This window comes from Apteryx mantelli, chromosome 1 (genome assembly GCF_036417845.1).
Source record: "Apteryx mantelli isolate bAptMan1 chromosome 1, bAptMan1.hap1, whole genome shotgun sequence".
In the NCBI taxonomy this organism is placed as follows: domain Eukaryota; kingdom Metazoa; phylum Chordata; class Aves; order Apterygiformes; family Apterygidae; genus Apteryx; species Apteryx mantelli.
The window spans coordinates 115,698,425-115,720,461 of record NC_089978.1 but is presented as its reverse complement, the minus strand read 5'-3'; the positions used below and the strand labels follow the sequence as shown (position 1 = coordinate 115,720,461).

Below are 22,037 nucleotides of genomic sequence, written 5' to 3'. Positions count from 1 at the left end.
TTTGCAGAGCAAAAGGACAATGGTAACTTCTTCCTGCAGCAGTCATGAAGCAGAAAAAAATCAGTTTCATTTGCAGCAAGGAAGGGCTGGTTAGGCTCTTCAGGGTGCACTTTAGTTTACTTGATTTTGTTTAGAACAGCAAGTTGTATTAAAACAGGATGGGCAGCCTGTGGCTTTTGAGATACATGCATTTACCAACCAATTCCAGTGCAATTGCCATGCTAAAGCTTTATGTTGGCTTGGGTTGCTATGGGAAGGACAGGTAAGCTGAACCTCAGCGGTGGTTGTATTGAGATTACCTGTGACCTAGCTCACATTATCTCCTACTGAAGTGGTCAGGCCCAGAGCACACCTCTGCTATTTGCGATGTGTAAATCACCTTAAGAACCCCTTCAGACAATCAGTCTGCACGGTACATGTATTTGATTTTGGCAGGGAGATGTTAGGATCAATAAAAATGTTTGGAGACCTTTTCCTACTGTTTCTATACTGGCTAGTTCCTACAAAACTATATTTGCCTATCTTAAAAAAAAATCTTCAGAAGCATTAAAGCAACAAAACAATAAAGATCAAGGATCTGATCCAGAGCCCACTGACTGCAGAAAAATGTTTGGAGATGGGGCTGAAATCTCCAGCTCTGTAAAAATTTTTATTTGTACTTGCTAGTGTTCGCTCCTCCCCTGCACACCCTTATTTATCTCTTACCTTGAGCCACATATATTGTGCCATTATGAGAGATATTTTCCAGAATAACTATAGGATCTCCTTGGGATGATGGCTCCTAGTAAAAAGATTCTTTTGCTCACTGAGTAACACGCAAAGCGTCATCTGTTTCCTTGTAAGTTTTTTTTTCTCTTCTTTTAGTTGGATGTCTTTTAACAATCAGAATTAGAAACTAATTATATTCAGTTATTCAGACCTTGCAAAGAAAGAACTAAGATTGTCAAAGGTATGGCTTTGTTTTTTCCATTTGAAAAGTGGACTAAAGTACAAACGCTTTATTGTGCCTGCTACTCTCAAGAGTACACGAACGATACTTGTATATGCACATGCATATATATATATATATTTATAAATATACAGCTATATATATAGTGTTTGTAATGTTTCAGTGATATCAAGACACTCAGTAAAGTATATCAGAATGGTTTTGTTTTCGGTCCATTTAGTCATTGCATTGAAGACAAAGATTATATACCTAGATTATTTTTTCATCTTTTGGAAAGTGAATAGTAAATCTTCAATTATAATCTCACTCTCTTTATTGGGGCTATTATCGTCAGTAAAAGCCCTCATATGTTTTCGCAGGATGGTGTCTATATTTGTCCTGGGGAAACATGACTAGCCATGAGTGTGATATCAGTATAGCTATGTCCTTAGAAATTCATTTTGCTTGTTATTATAAAGACAAAGAAGAACAAAACTTTGGGAAAGAGAGTTTCTATTATTAAATATTTACCATTTCAGCTCCAGAGTCAGGAAAGGTAAGCTCTGAGTCATTACTTTTTATTTTTAGTATCCAATCTACTTGGAAGTGAATGGAATGCAATAACCTTCAAATCCCTTTAGAAATTGCGAGTTAAATGAAATCATTTATTTGAAAAGCACCATGAGATAATGGAGGGATTGGTTGGGAGGTACAAGCCCCTTTTTCATGTGAATACCCATTTTGTGACCGTATTTTTCCATATTTAATATTGGAACTCTAGAGACAATAATATGAAAGGGTTTTTTTAAATTGGTTTGTGTTATGTTAATTTAAAATGATCGGCAACGCAGCAGTAATGATCATAGCGGATTGTTCTTTTGACACAAAGATAACATATCATTGATCTGATGCTGCGATCATAAGCTTCAAAGTACATCAGAGATTTTTAAGGCCACAAGGGAGTGTTTTGATCATCTGGCATGACTTCTTGCCTATGAGAAGCAAAGAGAATTTCACCCAGAAAGTGAAGTGCACAAGTTCCTGCACTTCTGCACGAGCACAAATATTTGTGTTTGTAAGAGCTTCTGAAAGAAATAAAGCTTTCTGGATCATATGCCAAGTTCACTCATTATAGGTAAATTTTAATTTCATTTGAAAGCACAGCTGAATATTTCATTTCATTATACACTCTAACTTCAGCTATGCATTAAACTCATGAGTAGATTCTGGAAATCAGTGAAAGCTGAGTTACCAGTGAACATTTGGGTGACAAAACTAAGCCAAGAAACATTATAAAATGCTGAGGAGTCATTGACTCAATTAACTTTTAAGAAGGTAGGCCTTAGAAATAAATACAAAGAAAGGAAAAATAGCTAAAGTCTTAATCCAGCAAAAAACTAAAGCATGTCTATGACTCTCATCCTGTGAAGTTTCATCAAAGACATCAAGACTCAAAAGTTTTAGAAGTGAGACTTTAGTAGATTGGAATCCAAATGCCTAATCAAAACTATTAATTACAGTTATCAAGGAGATACTACAGGGTGTATGAGAAACTCAATAAAATAAAATTGCAAAATAGAAAGAACTATTAGAAAACTTCTTTTCTTCATCAGTTGTGTTCATGATATTACCTCAGGATCAGCCACAAATGAAGTTCCCACTGTGCAGTGTAATGTACCTCACAGAACATTAGATACTACTTGCCCTGAAGAACATATAAGCTAAATAGACAAGAAAAACTCTGTCATTTCCATGCAAACACTGTCTTCCATTATTTTGTCTTTCTTATTATATCCTCTGGTTTCATTCCTGATTACATATTTAATTACATTCTTTTAAATTTTTTTCCAGTACAGAAACCTTTGGGTTGCAGTTCTTTGTACTCAGGACTCCCACTGAAGACAATAGGATTTAGGACATACCCCAAATACTGCAGCAACCTTGCAGGTGAGATGTGCCATAGTATCATTTTACAGACTGAAGTGCTTTTCTTTGAAAGAGGTAGAGTACATAATTGAACTGAGCTGCCATCATTGCAAATGCAATTAAAATTGTGAAGCCCTTGAGCACCCTAAATCGTAGTGTGATATAATATTTATCAGGCTTCAGAACACATCATCACATCTATGGCCATCCAGCCATGTTTTGCTTTTTCACTAGTAGCGATTAACTCTGCATCAGTTTAATGCTTTTAAACTTACCATTTCCTTAACATGTCCTTATATGACACCTTAATAATTCTGCAGTGGAAGAGTATGGACTATAGAGTTACAGAGAAGACCAAACCAATAAAATGCCAAGAAAACACACACACTTAGTAATCACTTGTTTAGAAAGATGCTTTATTTTTTGCTGTTAATGAATAATAGAGCTAATTTGACAGATATAAACCTATTGAATAATTCTGATACTGCAATCTACAGGTGACTCACAAGCAATAAATTGAATGATATTAATTTAATGAAAGAAATGATCTTTTAAAAAGGCAGCAAAAGGCAAATGTATAATTCATATGGCTAATATTTGAGGTATTTTGTAGGTAAATCTACACATTTTGTGTGTCTATATGTGCATATTCTTTTCACAGGGGAAAAAATCCCACTATAAATGACATTCAGTTAAAAACTTGGCAACCATTTCAGATTCTACTTCTAAATTTAGCTTTGTCATGTATGCTTGTTAAGAATATAATTCATCATCTGGGAGTCTGGTCTGAAATAAAAGTATCCATCATAAATGCTGGACAATTTTTCAATGTATCTGCTTTCACACGTTGGCACAGTTCCAGCTTCAATGACTAGGTCAAATTCAGGTGTTCTGAAATGACACTGTAGGTTTTAATGGCAGATTCATGAGTCTGATGATGAACTGATACTACTGTCATTCAGAAGATTTACAACTATTTTGATTTTTCCTAACATTCAGAAGTCCAGTCAGAAACATCTTGTAAACTGTACCTAAAATCAGAATAAAACAATGCCTTACACGTGGGTGGCCTTAATTAGCTATTTAATTAGCTGTTTAAGTGCTGTAGTGAGTTTCTCTGTTTTGTTTGTTTTTCCAAGCAGGAAGGAAAGCTCTGGAGGGGAATCAAACACAGTCACCACCTTTTTTTTTTTTTTTTTTCCTTAGAAATAACTGCCTGTAAACTGAGCAAGTATTTAACGTTAGAAGCTCAGTATTCAGTTGATTTCTGTATGCTATGGTGTTACCTGGTTATACTTTCATTTGTCACAGGATACATGTAGGCAGTAAGGTCTGCGTAAGGTTGTGCTGAAGTCAGTTAGGAAATGAATACAGACAATCTGTCTATCTGTCTAAATCAGACAATGTAAATCAAATCCAAAATTGCTTCCCAATTTAAAAGCAGCAGCTTTAAAAATAGGACAACTGACCCAACAGCTCAACACATTGAGGACTAGAGATGTTGCTGCATTTTAGAGCCCGAGACTCAATTTCCAATACTACCAGTACAACTGCCACAATTTCCAAACAGTGGCTACAGCAGCAAAAGAAAAGAGAATTGCACCTATTGTACGCAACACGGAAATGGAAAATTTGCTTGGAGAGAGCAGAAGCTCAGAATGGCCAGCATCTACGAGGAGCACGGACAAGGGGAAGAACTTCTGAATTTCTTCCTCATCCATCTGCTGCTGCATGTGCTGCTTCCTCAGACCCTTGTCCAGTCTCATGCTGCCCCATGGGAGAGCAGCATAAGCCTGTCTGTCTTCCTCCCCTCACCCCACATGCCTCCCAAAGCTCAGTCTTAAAAGTGGGTTTTTCAGAGGCGCTCAAGCCAGGGCTTTCCAGCCTCTGCAGTTGAAATGAGGAGGTAATAGCAAAAACAGAAAATAGAAATGCTTCCCCTGTTAGTAACACAGGGAACCGTTTTGAATCATTAACAAGCAGTAGCTTAACGAGTGGACAAAGTGCAGGGCTGACATATGGGGATGCGGAGTCGGTAAATGCTGCTTAGACTAAACACCTGATTGCTTGTTTCTGAGGGGGTTTGGACTTGATAATACAGATTTTTTTTTTTTTTCTGTGACTGCAATGCAGAAATTTCTCTGTGCTAATCTTGGCACTGACATGGAAATTGATGTGTGGCCTTTAGGCAAGTCACTTAATCAATGTGTTTGTAAAATGAGGATAATAACATTTATTTGCCTGCCTGAAAAGGATGCTGTAAGGACAGACTAGTTAATGCTTTAAAATGTCATTTACTAGTAATTGCAAGTATTACTATATTACAGACTTAAACCCTCCTTGACTGGCAATCGAAAAAGCTGAAGAAGTAAACGAAAGCCTTAAATGTAAAGGTGGTGAGGTCTCAGCTAAAGTAGAGATTGTTAATCCTGTTCCATGGAGCTGATTATGATTTAACCATCGCAACAAATATCAAAAAAGACCCGAGCATATACATCTGCTGTTATGCAGAAACAGAATGAGAAGAAATATTGAAAGAAGCAAGTTTGGTTCACTGTGTAATTTGCTACTGATAATGGGTCAACAGAAGAGTTGGACAAGAGCACAGAAAAATACGTGTTTGAGCTTGTGTTCTGGGATGCAGATGTAGTCAGCTGTTCTGCTAGGTGAAAGAGCACCTCAGATATGAGGCAATTAGATGCATCATTACCATTTGCAACCCATTTAACATCCTTGCTCTTCAGAATTAAATGAGGTCTGTTACATGCCTTTAGGTATGGCGGGAAAAAGTTTGTCCTCAGGGTGAGAAGGATGAGCATAATGCTGTAGAGCAGCATGAAGTAGATTAGGAGATGGACTATAATAAACTGGTTTATCTATGAGCTATGCTTTAAGAACAGTCTTGAGAACTCTTTTGAGGCCCAACGCTGCAGTCACTTCTCCAACAGATGTTTTTCTGAGAAGAGGGGAATATAAGCTGTCTGTCTGAAGTGGCTAAAGGATCAGGTCCTGATCAGTCCTGACCTGATCAGGTCCTTGCTGTCTGTAATTCTGTCAAGAACCATTCCAGTAAAAACAATCATGTTTACTTAATGTAGCAGTAAAAATAAACAGTCTAAGGTTTCTCTAACTGCAGTAAATGGTCGTATTTTGATCCTTACTTACACTGACTGATACCTAACCAGCAGCAAAAGTGCCTCTGATTTCATTAGAATTTGGAGGAGATAGCTGTGTTATGAGTATTGCACGTATCTTGGTTTAACTAACTGCTTGATATCTTCATGGCTGATTTGCTTTTAATTAATCAAAGAAGCAGCGAACTAGACTATGATTAGAGGTATTTCCAAGAATATAGCAAGAGTTATGAAAAGAGAAATGGTTAATTAAGGAATGCCTATTTCGCCTATCTCCAGGTTATAGGCCTGCTTTCTGATTTGAAATCTTACAATCAAAACCCATGAGCAAACTCCATCTGGAAAGAAATTGGGGGCGAAGAAGACACGTGGATAGCATCTCCAGAGTAGAGGTGTAAGACACAAAGATGTGTGCTGAATGGTGGAAGTGTGATTCTAGAAATTCTGCTAAACATACCTGAGGTAAATTGGATTTTGCTTATTGCAGTGGACAAGGTTGCATATATTACTAATTTCTTGGGGATACATTTTACTCACAGTGCACTGCACTCTGGGAAATGAATCATAAAAAGATTATTTTAGATTGAACAGAAGAAGGAATTGCATCTTAAACTGTACTTCTGCAGTGCTTCTCTCTGTGTTGGGGCAGGGAATACAGGAAAGGGTATGGAAGAGACATAGATCTGCTAATGTACATATTCTGTAGTCCTTCCTTCCACATTTATTGCAGGAGGAAAGGAGTATTTTACCTCTGCATTTATGCTGTAGATGTCCTTGCCACTGCTCACCTCAAATTCTAAGGCCACGTGCACATTGGTATGTATATTTACTGACATGTGTTTTCTGCTGTCAGTGACACTGGTGCAAGGCCACTATTCTGATTAGTCATCAGGGGGTCATATGAGGTCCAGAACAAGAGTGGACTACATATCTGAATCTAGTGACTCTTTTTAGTCCTATGTTCAATTCAAAATCTCTATAAAATGAAATAGGTGCTGTTTCGATTAGAACAGGACTAATACATTTAAAAAAAATCTTGTTTTACTCAGTATACCGCTGCTGAGTGGAGTGGGGCTTTCCAGAGCATCTACTCAAATGAGAAACCTCTGACAGTCATAAAACTTGATAGGTCAGTTATTACAGCCACTGAATGCATCTAAGGTCATGCTGTGTTTGTAAAAAGTGTATTTAAAGGTATGTTTAAAAGGTAAATGTATATTGTTACATATGAATAACATTTGTCCCAGTATTATAAAATTGTCAAGAAACAACCAACCCACTCTTCCATATGAGACCCATACGAAGGCCCCAAATAACCATATACATAAACAAAAGGTCAGTCCTGCAAAGTGATGAAGGTTATTATTGATACTAGAACACCTGCTATTGCTCATGTTCTTGCAGAAGTTACTCACAAATAGAATTTTGGTGAGGCTGATTTTAATTAAGTTCTTACGTATATTTTATATATATGTGTCTAACAGAGCATATATATATAACAGAGAGAAGCAGTCAATACTGAAAACTTGGGTGAGGAAAGGGAAAAGAAACAAACTGAAGAGAAACTTTGTAAGAGAATATGAGAGCTTTTACTTGACTACAAATCAACCACAAGACATAGAAGGCTTATCATAAAATGTTTATTAGCCAGTTTAAAAGTCTCCATGTACAGTATAAGGAATTACTTAGCTATTAAAATGAAACTTAGTACTTGCTTATATAATCTTTTATAAGCATCATGGGGATGGGAAAGGGGGATTCTTAGAGTAAAGAGATGCAAAAATGTGGCTGGGGCTCCTCTTCCCCTGCTTTTACTTCATTGAACCTAGTTATTCAAGGCAAGTGACAGTTTTAATCAACAAGAAACTCAATTTTCATTGATACAGCAGCAAGGTATGTCATTCTGCCAGCAAAGATAAACTCATGGAGCGTTATGGTAATTAATATGTACATCAGAAAAGGAGACTCTCCATCCTCCTTTAATGAGCTATTCTTAGAGCTAAAAGAATTTCCTAACCCGTGATAGGAGAAGGAGATTTAACCTTACCCTGTCAAACTTAACTGTTAGATCAAAAGTGTTACAAGAGGGGGAATTCCAAGTCATCTCAATTATACAGCACCTCATGAAATAATTATATTTGGTTACCCTTTAAAAGGGTATGTTTTTGAGGGATAACTTTTATGTATTGCTGCTCTATACATGACTACATTCTGTAAGACTGTGCTGCTTTTGATTTTTAAATAGCTCGCACTGCTATAACCTCTGCATATTAGCTCTAACTATGAATGACAGTATTATATTTACACACAGATACCATATTCTTGAAGAAGGTATCTTTTCTTAACTATCCAGATTTACAACCTAAAACAAAAGAAATTAAAGGCTTTGTTGAATCTTCCCTAACATAATGGAAAGTTATCAGAGAAGACGTTATATGTTTTACTAATAGAGCTATTATACAATGCAAAAGACCTTTTTGAAAAGAAAAGAATGAAGACAGCAAAACTCTAATCAAAACTGTTTCAGTTAATATGCAAACTTCCACTCAATACAGAATGTAAAATACATTAACCTGAAAGGCATGGTGTACTTGATTTAAACTTATTAAAAGTCTTGTTTTTGTGTTTCAAGGTACTAAATATGTTATAAAATTAATAGAATTTACTGTAGAATTTACTCCAGTTCCCTATGATTGTGTCTGGGTTGAAAGGTCTTGATGTACACGAAACATTGGTTTCTAACCTACAAATCTAATCATCTAAACAAAAGAGGGCAAATGATAAAAGCTGAAACACTTAGGTTTATTCTCAAGATCAAAAACTGGGGCAAGACACTTGGCTAATGATTTAAGATAAAATTTGAAAAACATTTGCAGTTTTAAGAAAAATAGCAGACAACATGTAATTTTTCTTGCTGTTGGCTTTTTTTCAGAATACCTATGCTTCATTTTATAGAAAGGGAATTAGAAAAACAGCAGACAACATGTGGCCACTGTTTGTTTTTTGTTGGTGGTGGTATTGCCCTTTTTTTTTTTTTTTCAGAATATGAATACTTATGCTTCATTTTACAGAAAAGGAATGACTAATTGGGCAACTCCTTACAAAAACCCTGAAACATTCTGCTGACATTTGTATTTCATATTCCACAGTTCTGCCCCTTTACCAACACTCACTGAGATCAAGCAGAAGTAATAAAGCCTGTCTATCTCATCCATTGACATGGGGCCCAATTGTCTGCCATATAACTTCAAACCATTTAAGGAGAGCAGTGCAACAAGACTTGTAAAACAAATACAAATAAAAAAAAAATCCCTTAAGTCAAAAAGAGCTGGACAAATGACAAGGAGAAGATAAAGCATGTAAACAAAGCAAAGAAAAAAATAAAGGATATTAGTTTGGGAGGTTACAAATGTAATAAATGCATTATTTATAAAAACAAAGCTAACATGAAAAATACTAACAAATGAAAAGAATTGTAGGGAAGAAATCATTTGGGAAGCTTTACTTCAGGCAATATAATATAACTCAAATACAGAATTCTTTGGGGAACTTCATGTGACTCTTATTCACAGCTGAAAGTAACGCCACAATTTGGACACAAACAGAAAAAAACATACTGTTAACTTTGGTAGTGCTAGGGTCCTTTCAACCTGCTAGAGTAAATATGATTGGCAAGCACAGAGACAAGATTAGAAGCAAGTCTGTTGATCTAAAAATACAAAGAATGTATATGGCATTTTATAGTGCTGTGAAAAAGAATCTGAAATATTTAGTCTTGCTTTTTCCTCACTTTCAGGATGTCTAACATATGTCTCTAGTAGTCAGCTCTTTTTAAATGTTAGATATATCAGATGACTTAAGCCACTCATTCACCATGAGTGCCTTTTAAAGATGTGATTGGACTACGAATTTATTATTAATAATTATACAGGAGGTGATGTTCTTTGAGCACTGGAGATTTCCTGGATGACAGGAAAGTAGTCACAGAAATTATGTCTATGTACAAAAAAACACCAGTGAAGATGACAGTGTATTTTGAAATGAAAATGAAAAAAAAAAGATTGGAAACAGAAGACAGAACCAAGAAGGCTGACTATGTTTTTGGCCTTATTAGTAACACAAATTATAGGAATACAAAGATAACTTTGGTGGGACTGCTAAATGATGTGATATTTTCAGTCAGACACACAATTTAAAATGAAAGAAGCTAAAAAGTCTTATTTGACGCTGCATAGGTAATACTTGCCCTTAGGTTCTGGAGAGAAACATTTTATGTTCAGAAGAGGACAGTCCTGTTTTAGAGAATGACTCAGCTCCCAGGATGGTATCCTTTGTGAGTTTTCCTCGTGCATGTGTTGAAACAGATGCCAACATAGCAGTTACTGAGGAGACAGCTAAGGAGTGTATAGGCAAAGAAGCAACAGATAATTCATGAGCTTTTTTTTTTTTTTTAACTGTGTGCAGTTCAAATAGAAGTAGGAAAAAGAACAAATAATTCTAAAAATGTGATCAATAAACTTATCAAAGAAGAAATCTCTTTGCTTGCTATAAGAGATGGAACCAAAGCAAAACAAACACAGAAGGAGGATTGCTAAACAATTATTTAATAATATTAAATAAAATAGTTTTACTGAGTAAGAATGAAGGAATTACTTCATTATTACATACTTCAATATTAAGTATTCAGGAAACAAAAATGTGGCTAATTAACCTGAATATCCTTAGAAACTTGTACAGAGGGAGATACTCAAGCCTGGATAATTAAGATAACTGTTAATAATAATCATTGCTTATTTTATCTTACGTAGGTAGCAGAGAGGAACAACCAATCCCTTCCAAACATATGCATACTGTCAGCTGCACATTGCATAGCTTTGCTTTAACTGTATTTGTTTTTATTATGATATATGCATATATGAAAAGGGAAAGCTATACTACTTTTAACTCAACTGCCATGGCTGAATCTAAAAACAAGCATAATATATGAACCTAGGTAATACGAAAAAAATCCAATTTAAAGGTGTCTCCATCTTTAATCAAGAGAAACCCTGTTTCTCTGGGTGAGGATGGATGTACTTCCTACTGTTGTCATCATGATTAATAGATCACCAATGTATGAATGTCTGTGTTCCTAACACAAATATTTATCTGTGTGTAAGGATGAAACTTTCTGTATTTATAAAATATAGAATTTTGAGTGCTCCAAGAAGAAAAGGTGAATCAGTGAGGTATAAAAATATTTCCTATGGTAAACTGTATTTTAAAAGATTGCATACCTTTAAGTATAGCTCTGTAACATTGGGATTGGGAAGACTGCACCTTCATATATTGTACTGGGGATACTTTAAGGCATCTAGAATAAGTTAGAAACCAGGGGTCACTTAGCTATGGTCTTACCAAAACATTACATATGTGTATGACATGTAAACTTGTATCAACTTACTGATACTTCTTGAACTTCTTGCTCTTTTTTGTTTTCAAGAAGCTAATCAGGTAACTTTGGAGATGTGTAACTTTGAAGATGTGTAACTTTGGAGATGTGTAGCTACGAGATTGCTGAAATTGGACATGTGCATTTATGGACGACTAAATACGACAGAACGTTCTCAACGGTCTCTTTAGGCGGATGCCAGAAAACAACAGCTCAAGATGTGCATTACATATGTAACAGCAGTAGTTTTCAATCTTTTGACAAGTGTTGAGATCAAAATTTGGCCAATATTTGACTATGATGTTGCTTCAATCATTTTGTATTTTTCTATGTAGAATTCAGTTGTGTTTGTATACATACTCTATGTCCAGAAATCACTGTGAGCTATCCCATAGTGTATAATTTGCCTGATAATAGACACATATGTAATGTAAAGATATGAATTACATCATAAGCTTAAAAGTAACATTATGGTCTCCTACAATTATGGAAACCTGAACTTAGCTTTACACCCTAGAGTAATTTTTAACAGTTTTGGTGATTGTGCAGCGGTTGTACATCATTATGAAGAATCAAGGATTACCCTCAAATCTTTATGGGTTCTCATCAAGCAAGCTAGATAGGAGAAAATGATTGCCTTCAAGAGCTATTACTTGGTCCTGATAAGAAGCCCTGAATCACAAGACCATTTGTGACATTTTTGCTGGACTCATGGAATGATTAGCCTGTATTTAGCAGACTATCAAAAGGGGAAATTGTAGCCTGGTAAATGTGATTTTTGCCATTGCTAGGAAAAGGCAATAGGCCTGACAGTGCAGGGTCTTAGGACCTGTCTGGGTTTGCCTTGGACTGAGTTTGATGTAATATGTTTCTAGTGGCTGAGTGACTATTGCTGAAGCTCTGTGACGGTCACCGGGGATAAGGCTCTGACACCCCTGGGTAGTTCCTGTGTGACAAACAACTGCCCTTAACATTGTTTAAGGCTGGGACAGGCTGTTGTGCAGTTTTCAGACTTCAGCTGAGAACCTAAGGACTTAGGAGGACGAGCTGTCCTCTGCCTTCCTGAACATCATACCACTTGCAGCAAAGACCTCAGGGGGCTGATGCCTGCCATAACACGAGCCCTTCCCACATCTGCTCAAGGAAGACCTAAACTGTCAACCGTAGGACCTAGAGGCACATTGGAAAGGTGAGCATAACATTAAGAGAAAACAGACAGGTATTAGGAAGTTTTTGTATAACAATTTTAACTGCATTATTGATTTTTTTCTGTATTAATCAGGTAATTTGGACTATTAGATCATTAAAGAACATCTATTGGTCGAATGGTAGATTCTTAGTTTCATATACATGGTTTCCTTTTGTCTGTAACAAGATTTTGAGTGTAACACTAAGGAACATTGTCCCCCCACCCATCTTTCTGCTCACCCAAAATACCATTGGTGGTGACTGAGAACCAATTCAATGAACTAGTACTGATGTTTGGCTCTTAAAAATTAAACCACAACTAATCACTGTAATATAGACATGATCCAGAAGACTGTCTGCATAAAGCATTTGGGACTTCAGAAAGTTCTGTATTTCACACACAATTTGCACAGCATTCATTTGCTTTTACCATGGTGAACTCGGTACATACAGAATCTTAAATTCTGGAACGCAATTTAGTTGGGGTTTTTTTTTGAAGACTAAAATAGTTATACAAATATTAATGAACTGATGTTGACAGAGCTGTCACAGCATTAGTAATATGCAGCTCCTCCTTTTCTTCCTACCTCACTTGACCTTTCTGAGGATTAGCTGTGTCACCCTCTGAATGGATAACTGCGACCTTACCTCCTCTTCTGAGCAGAAGGCCAGATGGCCTACCTTTCCGTAGTGTTTTAGCAAGGAATGAGAAACTATACAACCAGTCTTCAAGAGAGCTCCTTGGTCAGACTACTCCTCAGGGATTTTAGGAAAGACCTGTCAATGAACAATGAAAGAATGCAATATTGCTGATGAAGCCACAGTGCTTCTTTCTTAATTATAAGTGTATTCAATATAAACCATCGAATATTTGGGTAGTATTAATAAACTGTTTGTTTAATAGCAATCAATTGTTACAGAAACCAAAGGCAATAATAGCAGGAATGTTTCTCTGGGACAATTATATTGTATAACTCAGGCTCCTGATTTCCTAAGTGTTAGAGACAAACATACACTGATAAGAGAGAGAGGTGACATTTACTAAATATCGTGGGTATGGCATTAAGGAGAAATTTCCCAATGTTTTCTCTTTTTCCCCCAACACATATATGCATAAGAAAATGCCAGAAAATAGCAGCACTGGCAGTTGTAGAAAGTACTACTGGCAGTAATAGCTTTTGAAAAATACATATAACAAGCATAAACAGAACAGAGTATACATCACATCCAAAAATGTTATGATACTCCTAAAGGTTTACTGTATTTTTACATCTGTGGAGTGTTTTCCAACTCCTTACTTGAAGCTAAAGTCTCTGCTAAATCAAATCCTTTTTTTTAGTGAGGTTAATACATTACTGTAAAAAGTTTTACAACAGATATTATTGTTCTAGACATGTTGATTTTTTTAATTGGTATCACACTTCGAAGTGTCTTGATTACCATGTAAATAACTATGAAAGAGATTTACATTTATGTGATATTCTGTTAGACAAGATAACGCCACCAAATCATAATAATACCGCAATAATGTGAAAGCAAGAAGCACCCATTAGCTATGACTCTCATGTAGTTGGAATGTGTTTTCATTTTGTTTTGCAGGGTAAGTGCAAATGACATTCCCATCAAGTGCATTTAGTGAAATCTGACAGCTCTGAAACTGGCTTTTTAGTATTCCAGATTGCACATGAGTTCGATCTTTAAAGATATGTGTTGTTATTTAAAGCTCTTGATATCTTAACAAGGCACAAGTAAGGACTTAAAAGACTATCTCAATGAATACCCTACTTAAAACCAAACCAAAACCAAACCAAAAAAACCCCCACCCATACCATAAATTACTTAAAGGATTCTTCAAATGTTTCCTGTAATTTCTGAGGTTGTTTTTTTATTCTTCATAGGTAATCAAATAGTTGAATTCTTGCCAGAAGTGCAAATCTCAGTTTTAATTATGGAACTGTGACATGCTATTGAGTTATACACTGGGGAGCTACTGTGCAGCATTGTCCTTTTTTTTTCCCCCCTGAGTGTCTCAATACAGCCCTGGAGAATCCACAGTGAGAGATAAGTAGATGGTTTAATCTCCATTCCCACTCAGTGTTTGACCTGTCTGCTGAGACTATCAAGAGAAGTGATAATTAAGAAGTTAACAGAAATATTTTCTTTTTTTATAATGGAGAAATTTGTACTGAATCTGGGTCAAGATTGAGCAATTCATTTCTTACAGATTCTTGAATAAACAATAGGATGTAAGGGCGATTAGCCAGTATGGCAGAATAAGCTATTTTTGTTTCAAATTTTGAATTCCACTTTGTAAGTATATTTATATATTTACATATATTTATATTTATATGTGTGTATATACACATATAAACCTGCCCAAATGTGGGACACTTACTTACTGTAACATACTCAGATGTCTATCTGACACTGTCTAAAGGACACAGAGAAGCCTTCAAGAATCCATTCAACTGTAAGTATGACACCTGATCTTTGAACAGCTGCCTCTTTACACTGGAAAAAACAGCTTTTTCTTTATAGTGCCTTTTGTGGAAATCGGTATAGGCCTCACGGAGAGCTAATGTGTTCCTGTGTTTCTTAATCCTTTGGCCATGAACTACTTGCCATACGTAAGATATGAGAAGGTGCAAGGGCAATAAAAAAAGCATACATTTCCTTGCACACAAGCAAGCAAAGTGGGCTAACCATATGCACATGTAAAAAGGCTTTCATGGAACTGGAATTGAGAGGCATTCTCCCTGCACTGAAATGATGACAAATCTTGAATATGGCCTTTAAGTGCTGAATTTAGACAGACGAAGGGCATGTCTTGGGATTTGCTGCTTTGGGAGATCAGTAACTATTAAATGTTCTCAACAGTAGAGTTAAAAAGTATCTTTGTATCTTTGGTACCTGCCATCTCTTCTCATATAGATTAAACTGGAAGTTTAGACTGCCCATAGCTAAAATGGAGCACAACTAGCAGAACAGTGGTATTTTGTGCTATTTGGGAGCACACCCTGGTGTCCAGGTATGAATTTTTGCAATGCTCTGTTTTGTCTATACTGGGATAAGAACTGGGTGCACATCATGCTTGCCCACTGCACTTTCTTTCCCTGAAGAATACAAGTCAGCTTTAGCAAACTCTCACCATATTCCTGTTTGGGCAATCTGAGAACCAGGATGGCTGGGCACACTGTAGCTCATAGTAGCTGCCTGTTTCACAACTACCTTGAGCTGTGGGACTCAGGAGGTCTAGGAATTAGTATTAGCACGTGACAGCTGCAGTGCAGAATCCCATACCTTGTGGATGATTCTGATGAGTCTGGGAGCATGTTACGGAGCCAGGCCAGGAGCAGGGACCTGGTCTGCTCAGATCCACTTGGTTTACAAGCAGCTGGAACTCAGGAACCGACTCCACGTGTAAAAGGCTAGAGACCACACAGATAGTTCTGGCTGAGATTGTAGCAGATACTTCTTATTAGGGACAAATCAGAACCTGTGCCTTAATGAAAAAAGATTTTTTTCTAACACAGTTCCTACAGTTTAGCATCTCTGTCATCCTGTGCAAAGTGAGTGTAAAACACTAGCAAATAAGAATAGAGGTACTGCATGAAATGAGTATTCAGTTTTCTTTATAACCAGTGCTTTTCAGATCTTGAATATTCATTAATCCAAAACTTGGATTTGCTTGAATTTTGCATATTTTTAAAAAGCTCTCTGCTTAATTTGGAACCGATGTTATAGCAATTGTAACTTTATAGTTATTGTATAGCATTGCTATGCAACATAACATTTAAAGCTTACATAACTTAACCATGAATATCCTTTGAAAGACTAGTTAGAGTGGATTGATATGCTCCAACCCCTGCAGTCACTGGGTGCCAGACACAGACTTTAGACATCACTTCTATATGCCCTGTTCTTGTCTCCCAAAAGAGCAGTTATGACTAGCCATCCACTTCTTCCTATTTCTACTGTCAGCAGCAGCTGCCAGCTTTGTATCAATCTGTGACAAATGCACAAAGGAGCATTCCACTGTTGGGACAATATTCATTGTCTGAACTGCCATTTTTGCCTCCCAACAGCAGACTCAATGACAGTGTCCTCAGAGCCAAATTTGGCCTTTGGGTCTCAGCTAGATCATGTAGAAGTAGATGATCACACTAATATATGCCTTAGGATCTTTGAGTTACTTTTGACAAACCAGGCAGATAAAATCATGCCCAAGTTTAAGTAGAAACATGAATGGATAGAAATGTTATGGTTATCAATTTCCCAAGTCCCAGGGTATTAAATATAGCATTTGGGTTGGTCTGTTATAGGGACAAGGGATAGTTACAGAATGTCTGAATTTGACTTCCTAAAGTTCAAGGTTGCTTGGGTACGAGGCTGGATACTGTGTCACTTCTACTTGAAACCTTCCAAATGAAAAGTCTTTAGGTTGAGAAGGGTTCCCTGTCTTCAGGCAGCTAAAAAGTCACAGCTATGCTCCCACTGTTCATACAAATTGCTGATTTACAAATCTTTCTCCTGTGTTTATACCAAACAGCTAACAACAGTGCTGTGAACTGCTTGAGAATGAAGCTCCTCTTTCCTATTCTAGTGAATTCAAAGACTGCTGGAACTGCCTTCCTCCCTCCACTTCAACAGCAGGCAACCTCTCCATTACAGAACAGTTGGAAGTCTGAAAGCAGAAGCACAGGTAAAATGTAAACTATCGTGAAAAGCAAGTCCCTGGCTCTTGATAAACAGCTGGAATTTCTCTCCCTTTAGCTTGCCAAAGTAGTCAACTGTGAGAATGACAGCGATGCATTTGCAAAAGAACACGTGATGTGCAAAGAAAGATGTCAGAAATAGGAAGAGAGAGAGTTATTAAAATCTGATTTAACAAAGACACTGGAATCGCTGTTGCACAGACTGTTTTGAGAAGCACAGCTAATAATAAAAACACACAGATTTTCAGTCTCCACTGAGACTGCAGATAGTGGAAACTGGGGGAAAAAATCCTGATCTATTAGATCTGGATAGGATAAGCAGTTCTGTTTATATCATAGATGCTACTTCTTTCGAAAAACAAACAAAAACCACTTAGGCCTTTTGCTAGGGCGAGTTTTGTAATAGTACTTCCTACTCATTCTTCCAGAAAATACTAGCTGCATACCATAAAGGACAAAAGTACATGGATTTTTTGTGTGGAAAGTTCTGAATTGCTGAGAGGAGGGAAATATATTAAATAGCATTACGGAAACTTTTATTGTAGCTAATTTTGGGTAAAGTTAGAAATGCTCGGCCAATTTTCATTGGATACTGTGCTCTTCGTTATCAGCTAGACAGGGAGGGGGAAGCTACACGAAAACTCAGCGGAAGCCAAGACAGCAACAAGCAACAAACTGAAGGTAACAATCTAATCTGTGGCTGATAAGCGTTTGAAAGAAGCCTCTAAATAAACGGCCTCACCATACATGTCTGAACAAAACAAAAATTGCCAGGCCTTAAAAAAAATAAGTGCTAAACACTGGCCTAGAAGCATGGTCAGGGCAGTGAGTAACTGCCTCGGATAGTAGGTGGCCCATCCAAAAATGTGACGCTCCTTTTTCCTTCACTGAGGGCATCACAGCTCGCTCTCCTCACCCGCGAGCAGCAGCACCCCTGCCCGGTGCTCCGCGGTTCGCAGCCAGGGCAGCGCCCTGCGTTTGTGCTCGGCTGCAAGGCCGCAGGCGCTGCCGCGCCGCCATCCCGCGCCCTGCGCACGCGCGCACCGGTGGCACGGCGCCTCCCGCGGGTGGCCCCGCTGCGGGCAGCGCAGGGCAGGAGCGGCGTGCAGCCGCGGCGGGACTTTGGGGAGCGGCGGAGACGCTCCTGCTCCCTCGCCGGGGTAGGCGGGCCGCCCGCGGTGGCCATTTTGGGGCACCGCTGGCGGCACGCAGGGACCGCAGCTCCACAGCCCCTGCAGGGAGGGAGGGAAGGAGGGAGGAAGGGAGGCGGGCACCACCCGGCCGAGCCCGCTAGCACCGGGCGGCGAGTGGCGGTGGCAGCGGGGGCCGCCCCGGCCGGTGGGCGGCGCCGGGCCGGGGGAGGCTCGGGGGTGCCGCGCTCGCCCTCCCCTTCCCGCGCAGCGATCCCCCTCGGCTATATAGGGGCCGCGCCGCACAGCGCAGGGCAAAATGGCGGCCGCCACCGCCCCGCGCCCGCCTGCGCCGCAGCTGCTGCGGCTGCTGGAGCTGGACCCCTACCTGGCCCCCTTCGAGCAGGACTTCCAGCACAGGTACCGCCCTGCCGCCCCGGCCTGGGCCTGCGCGGCGGCGGGCGCGGGGGAGGCGAGCCGCGCCGCAGGCCGAGCTCCGCCTCGGCGGCGCGCCGTGCCGGGGCGGCGGCGCGGCCGCTCTGCCTTCTCCCCTCCCCTCCCTTCCCCTGCGGGGGGCCGTCCCTCCGCCGCGGCGAAGCGGCCCCGCTTCCTGCCGCGGCCCCGGCGCCAGCGGGAGGAGCTGCCGCCGCCGCCGCGGGGGGCTTGGCGGGGCCCCCCCCCGGGCTCAGTGGGGCGGGGGCTGGCGGTCCCGGGGCGGGCGGCTACTCCGCGGGGGGACCCGCGCGCGTTTCTGCAGGCTGCGGAGGCAGTTAGCTTCCATCGCCTCTAATAAAGATCTTGCGGCTAGTTGTGGTAATCTCTTAAACTGTTCCCAAATATCTTCCTTCTGTGGGGAGAGCCTCCTCTCCCCCCCCCCCCCCGAGATCTCCCTGAATCTCAAGCCTTGCTGTTTGCCAGACTCGACAAAATCGCTGGTTTTGTGTTCTCGTAAAGCTGCTTTCAGGCTACTAGTCTGAATATGCCTTTCCTCCCTTCAGCAGGGAGCCACGGTGTCATCCCTGTGGCAGGGACGTGCAGCGGGCTTTGGCAACGTGGGTGCGAGCAGGTTACGCTAATGCAATCCACACCCTGCGGAGCTAAGCAGGTTCTGCACAGCTCCTAGTGGGTTTAACTGTCCTTGCCTTGTGCTCTCCTTGCAAAACTGCTGACCTTGTAAGAGTGTTTTTTTTTTTTAACTTAGAATTTAAAAACAAAAGTTTGGAGTTTTTTTATGGTGCAAGTTTATATATAGTATTTCATTATCTGTCTTTTAATAGGTCAAAATTATACTACTGAGCAGTGCTCTCTGTCCCAAAACTTTGGAAAGTCTATGCACATGGGAGGGAGGAAAGAGGGAAACTTGGATTTTTAAAGTATTTGGTATTTTTTTCCTACTGCACTAGAAATAGCGCTGAGGTTTTGCATTACTAGGTGTCTTGTTGGGTTCTGGCAGAGAATAATGGGAAGGCTACAGCTTGTAAAATGGAACTAAGAATTAGATAAACTATTAGGTTGACTTACAAAGCTCTTTCTCAAACTTTAATCTCTTAACAAGAGAATAATTGAGTGTTTTAAGTCAGGTTTCCTGGCAAGCATTACCATGGTAATATATGCAGTACTGTAAAACACCTAATTCTTACAGTAGGATGCCAGTGTATAGGAAGCAGCGAGTAGGTAGATCTGATTCTTAATAAAATCATTGATCAAAAAGTTTGAGAAGCCCAACTCTACCTGCTGTTTAAATGGGCATATTGTGGATAACAGTATGTTTGCCATTGGTGAGTTCTGGGTATAGGATGGTGCTGAACATAATGAGTTTTCCAAACTTTTATGACCAGTTCAGGTTCATCCATCTCAAGTGCAGGACCTGACATCTTGTTTGTGTCTAGTCCCTTCATATCCTGTGGACTCTAAACTGGTCACTTACTAGAAAATTATTGCAAAAATATATATGCTACTAATATGCTTTAACAAAAAGAAAAGAAAAAACTTCTGTGACAACCTGTAGTAAGCTGAATGTCTTATTCCAAGGCCAAACAGCAATTTTATCCATACTGATGTCCTGTGGATGTGCCTGGGGAAAAGAGCGTAAGCACATGGAAATGCCTGTTGGTATCTCCACATAAGACTCCTCCCAGCTTCCAAGAATTGTAGTTCAAGGACTGTCTGTATTTCATAGCTCTAGATGCATTTTTTTCAATCTAGTGTTTTTACATGAGCAGTGCCCAGGAGAAAGGAGGTCTGCAGCCTAATTGCTTCTTGTGTGAAGAGCAGTTTTCTTTGGCATGTTTTGAACCACCAGTATGTTGGTCTCATTTTTTTGGTCTCAAATTCTCATACTGGAAGAAGTGGTGAATAACTCTGCTCACCTTGTTGATAAAATCCTCAGTGGCACAGAGTTTTAAGATCTATGTTGCAGGCTGAAAAGTCCTAATGTATTTAACTGGTCGTTATATAAAAGCGTCCTACATGTCTTTGGTTCTTTGCTGTTTCCTAGCCCCTTTTGAGATGGGAATTAGAATTGAAAACAGTCTTTGAGTTGAGTACCCTATGAATCAATACAGTCACATAATGATATTGGTGCTGGCATAGCTAATGCTTCAGGTAAAAGCATGGTGCAAAATGAAACCTTTGAAACTCCAAGCATACATACGAAACAAAGCTGCACATGTTAATGCAGTAAAATTGAATTAATAAAGATGACAATTATTTTAAATGGTGACTTGAGATTTTTTGCATTGGTAATCATGCATTTGTGGAGGCCTGTGGTTAAATGATCCATTGAATCAGATGCATCCCACACATGGTGTAGGAAAGGCTGTGACGAAGCAACCAGGGATACGTGCTGTTGAGTGGATCCATGTATTATGATTTGTCAACTGCTTACCGTGGCCGCATGAACATAATTAGGCCTGGAGGAAGAATTCTTAGCATATATGTGGTATTAGCAATTCTTTTGGTCTCTTTGAGACAATTTTCCTACTCTTACAAAGAGAAACTTAACTGTTCTGCAGTTGAGCGGTAAGAATGTCTTCATTGCTCTTACAGATACTGCTGGCCAGCTTTCTCTCTCTACCTTTGCTTCTGATTCCACCCCCCCCCCCCCCGAAAAAAAAAATAGCATTTTTGGCTACCTAAATAGTTTAAACAACAAAAATACAGGTAGTATTTTGATTCACTGGGGGGGGGGGCATAAAGCTAAAATTATGGAGATCTGGAGCTTTGTGGGAAGAGGAGGCAGTTTGTTCTTGACAAAGGGGTAAGTGGCTGCCATTGTGCCTCTAGCACCAGAAGTGTTTTGCTTGCTTGGATTAAGAAGCTTTGGGAAAGAACAGAAGTAAAGCATTGATAGCAGCCTTGATCAAAATACAATATGTGTGGGTACTTTTCCTGTGATAATCCAATTTTTTTCTTACAGTTTACAATGGTGTTAACTGTATTATTTAACAAAATAAGTAAGGGCTGGTAGCAGTTCTCTGACTTAAAACTATCATACTGTGTAACATCTTAAAGAAATAAGAATTGGGGATTTTGATAGAGGATTAAGGACATTTGAGAATGAGAAACAGTTTTGAAACACTTGTG

At 39.1% G+C, this 22,037-nt stretch overlaps 1 protein-coding gene and 1 long non-coding RNA gene across 6 annotated transcripts in view; one reads left to right on the top strand and one right to left on the bottom strand.

Moving 5' to 3' along the window:
- Positions 1 to 7,608: 7,608 nt before the first annotated feature.
- LOC106490730 (uncharacterized) lies at positions 7,609 to 18,945 on the bottom strand. Of its 5 annotated transcripts, XR_010884705.1 has the most exons (5): positions 18,841 to 18,945; positions 15,908 to 16,109; positions 13,256 to 13,384; positions 11,265 to 11,341; positions 7,609 to 10,382 (listed from the first exon to the last, which is right to left on the bottom strand). It is a non-coding gene; the product is annotated as an uncharacterized lncRNA (long non-coding RNA). The 5 variants fall into 5 exon arrangements; XR_010884704.1 differs by having other exon boundaries at positions 11,265 to 13,384; XR_010884709.1 differs by lacking the exon at positions 11,265 to 11,341.
- GBE1 (1,4-alpha-glucan branching enzyme 1) overlaps positions 18,695 to 22,037 on the top strand; it is a 171,150-nt gene continuing 167,807 nt past the window's right edge. The window contains exon 1 of the mRNA XM_067299853.1: positions 18,695 to 18,872. Coding sequence (XP_067155954.1) covers positions 18,772 to 18,872 — 101 coding nt within the window. The 5' untranslated portion in view covers positions 18,695 to 18,771. The remainder of the gene's footprint in view (positions 18,873 to 22,037) is intronic.